The sequence below is a fragment of the Myotis davidii genome, unplaced genomic scaffold (genome assembly GCF_000327345.1).
Source record: "Myotis davidii unplaced genomic scaffold, ASM32734v1 scaffold174, whole genome shotgun sequence".
In the NCBI taxonomy this organism is placed as follows: Eukaryota; Metazoa; Chordata; class Mammalia; order Chiroptera; family Vespertilionidae; genus Myotis; species Myotis davidii.
In genome coordinates this window covers 581136-583613 of record NW_006289087.1, presented here as the reverse complement: position 1 = coordinate 583613, position 2478 = coordinate 581136, and the positions used below count along the sequence as shown (strand labels likewise).

The window sequence follows — 2478 nt, the reverse complement described above, 5'->3', positions numbered from 1 at the left end:
TTCTATGGCATCAGTGGGTTGTGCAGGAATGAGGACACGAGTGGGGTCAAAACCTCATTCGCGCGAGGCTTTGCAGGAGGCCCGGGCCCCTCCCTCCACATGTGTCTCTTTCCCACGTTCCCGAGCAGCCTGGGTTTCCCCGGGATGGGAACGGTGACACCCGTTCCCAGGCAGGGATAACCGATTTCAAGAACGCTGCCCCGCGATGAGGAGGCAGCCCGTGGGGACGTGGGCTCCCTGCGGTCACATCCCGATGTCGCCCTTACTGGTACCTTTGGAAAACTCGATGTGCTTCCCTTGTTTTCTTCATCCGAAGAATGTGGATACTGCCCAGCTGGCTGGCGTGGCTCCGTGGTTGCGTATTGACCCATGAACCTGGAGGTCATGGTCATGGTTCGATTCCTGGTCGGGGCACATGCCTTGATTGTGGCTCGATCCCCAGTGTGGGGCGTGCAGGAGGCAGCCGATTGATGATTCTCTGTCATCATGGATGTTTCTATCTCTCTCTCCCTCTCCCTTCCTCTCTGAAATCAATAAAAGTATTAAAAAATAAATAAATAATGACGGATGAGGACCCCTCCCCCGCCGTCACCCAGCTGGCCGCCGAGTGTGTCCAGAGGGGGTTCCCGGGCGTGTCCTTCCAGCCCACGAGCGCCGTGGTGGTCACCTGGGAATCCGTGGCCCCGTACCGAGGCCCCAGCGAGGACCCTGCCCAGGAGGACAAGGTGAGCGCGCACCCAGGGACCAGGGCGTGGAGCCTGGGCGGCGGGGGGTGCGTGGCCTGGCTTGTGCGACTTAGAGGTCCGGCCTGTTGCGTCGCTGATGAAGAAAGGACTGCCAAGGCAACGTCGGGTCATGGCGGGCTGATACCTCCAGCTCCGTATCTGCAAGGCTTGCGGTCTCTGTCTCAGGGGCGACTGGGTTGAAGAAAGCCAGTTCCAGCCCTAACCGGTTTGGCACAGTGGACAGAGCGTCAGCCTGTGGACTGAAGGGTCCCAGGTTCGATTCCGGTCAAGGGCATATACCTTGGTTGCAGGCACATCCCCAGTAGGAGATGTGCAGGAGGCAGCTGATCAATGTTTCTCTCTCATGGATGTTTCTAACTCTCTATCCCTCTCCCTCCCTCTCTGTAAAAAATCAATAAAATATATTTAAAAAAAAGATGTCTAGCTGTAGAAGCCCACAGTCTAACTGGGGAGACAGAAACCACGGGCTCCATGGGAATGTTTCAGACAGGAGTCCCGCCACGTCCAGTGGGCATCTCTGGTGAAGAAGTAGGTGGAGAAGCCGGCTCCAGGTCTGAGTTACCCTTTGGGGACCAGCCTCGGCCTCTCGGCCCCACCGTCGTCTAATTTTCATAGGATTACACAGTGGGGAGAAACTTGAAAGGCCCAAAGCATCCATTCCCACGTGGATGGAGATACAGCCACCTCCTTCCTAGGAATGGTAGGAGGGCTACGTGGTGCAGTAACATACGACGGGCCCGGCATCGGGAACGCAGTCCTTACACGAAGGCCCTTTCCGACGGGCCAGCCTCAGAGGCATGGAAGTGGCGCTTTCCTGGAAATACCTAAAAGCGCTGCTTCTAGAATAAGTTGGGGGGACACCGCCATCTTCCCACGTGGGGCGTCTGGTCTGCTGCAGGGCGCCTGGGAAGATGTGGCCACTTGCCTGAGTGACTGCCTTTTGACTCGTCTTCGCAGAGAAACACGTTCCAGGCGGTCCTGGCCTCCTCCGGTTCCAGCTCCTACGCCATCTTCCTGTACCCCGAAGACGGCCTGCAGTTCACCTCGACCTTCTCCAAGCGGGACCAGAGCCAGGTCCCCGCCATGGTCGCCTTCAGCCAAGGGCTGGTGGGACTCGTGTTGAGCAGCGACGGGGCGTATAACATATTTGCTAACGACAGAGACTCGATCGGCAATTTGGCCAAGTAAGTGTCTGCCTTGGTTCTTCCGTAGACACCCCCTGAGAATAAGCATAGCCTGTGATTATCTTTTTAAAAAATATATATATTTTATTTTTTACAGAGAGGAAGGGAGAGGGATAGAGAGTTAGAAACATCAGTGAGAGAGAAGCATCGATCAGCTGCCTCCTGCACACACCCTACTGGGGATGTGCCTGCAATCAAGGTACATGCTACATGCCCTTGATCGGAATCGAACCTGGGACCTTTCAGTCCCCAGGACGATGCTCTATCTACTGAGCCAAATCGGCTAGGGCCCGTGATTATCTTATTAAGGATGATGTAATGGGCATCTCAGAACATTCCCTAAAAAATTCCCTTGGGTTGCAGTGTTGGGTATAGTTTTTCTATTATGTGGTACTTTTTATTTTTGTGTTTTTTGTTTTTATTTTTTTTATTTTTTAAATTTTGTTTTATTGCTTAAAGTATTACAAAGAGTATTGCATATGTCGCCTTTTTTTCCCCCTTGACATTCCCCTGGCTTCCCCTACTCACCAGTGTCTTATGTCCATTGG

At 53.8% G+C, this 2478-nt stretch overlaps 1 protein-coding gene across 1 annotated transcript in view; it reads left to right on the top strand.

Moving 5' to 3' along the window:
- The first annotated feature begins 560 nt into the window (after window positions 1–560).
- The window catches only part of NID1 (nidogen 1), a 39696-nt gene continuing 37778 nt past the window's right edge, over window positions 561–2478 (top strand). The window contains exons 1-2 of the mRNA XM_006761305.2: window positions 561–725; window positions 1704–1930. Coding sequence (XP_006761368.1) covers window positions 561–725; window positions 1704–1930 — 392 coding nt within the window. The remainder of the gene's footprint in view (window positions 726–1703; window positions 1931–2478) is intronic.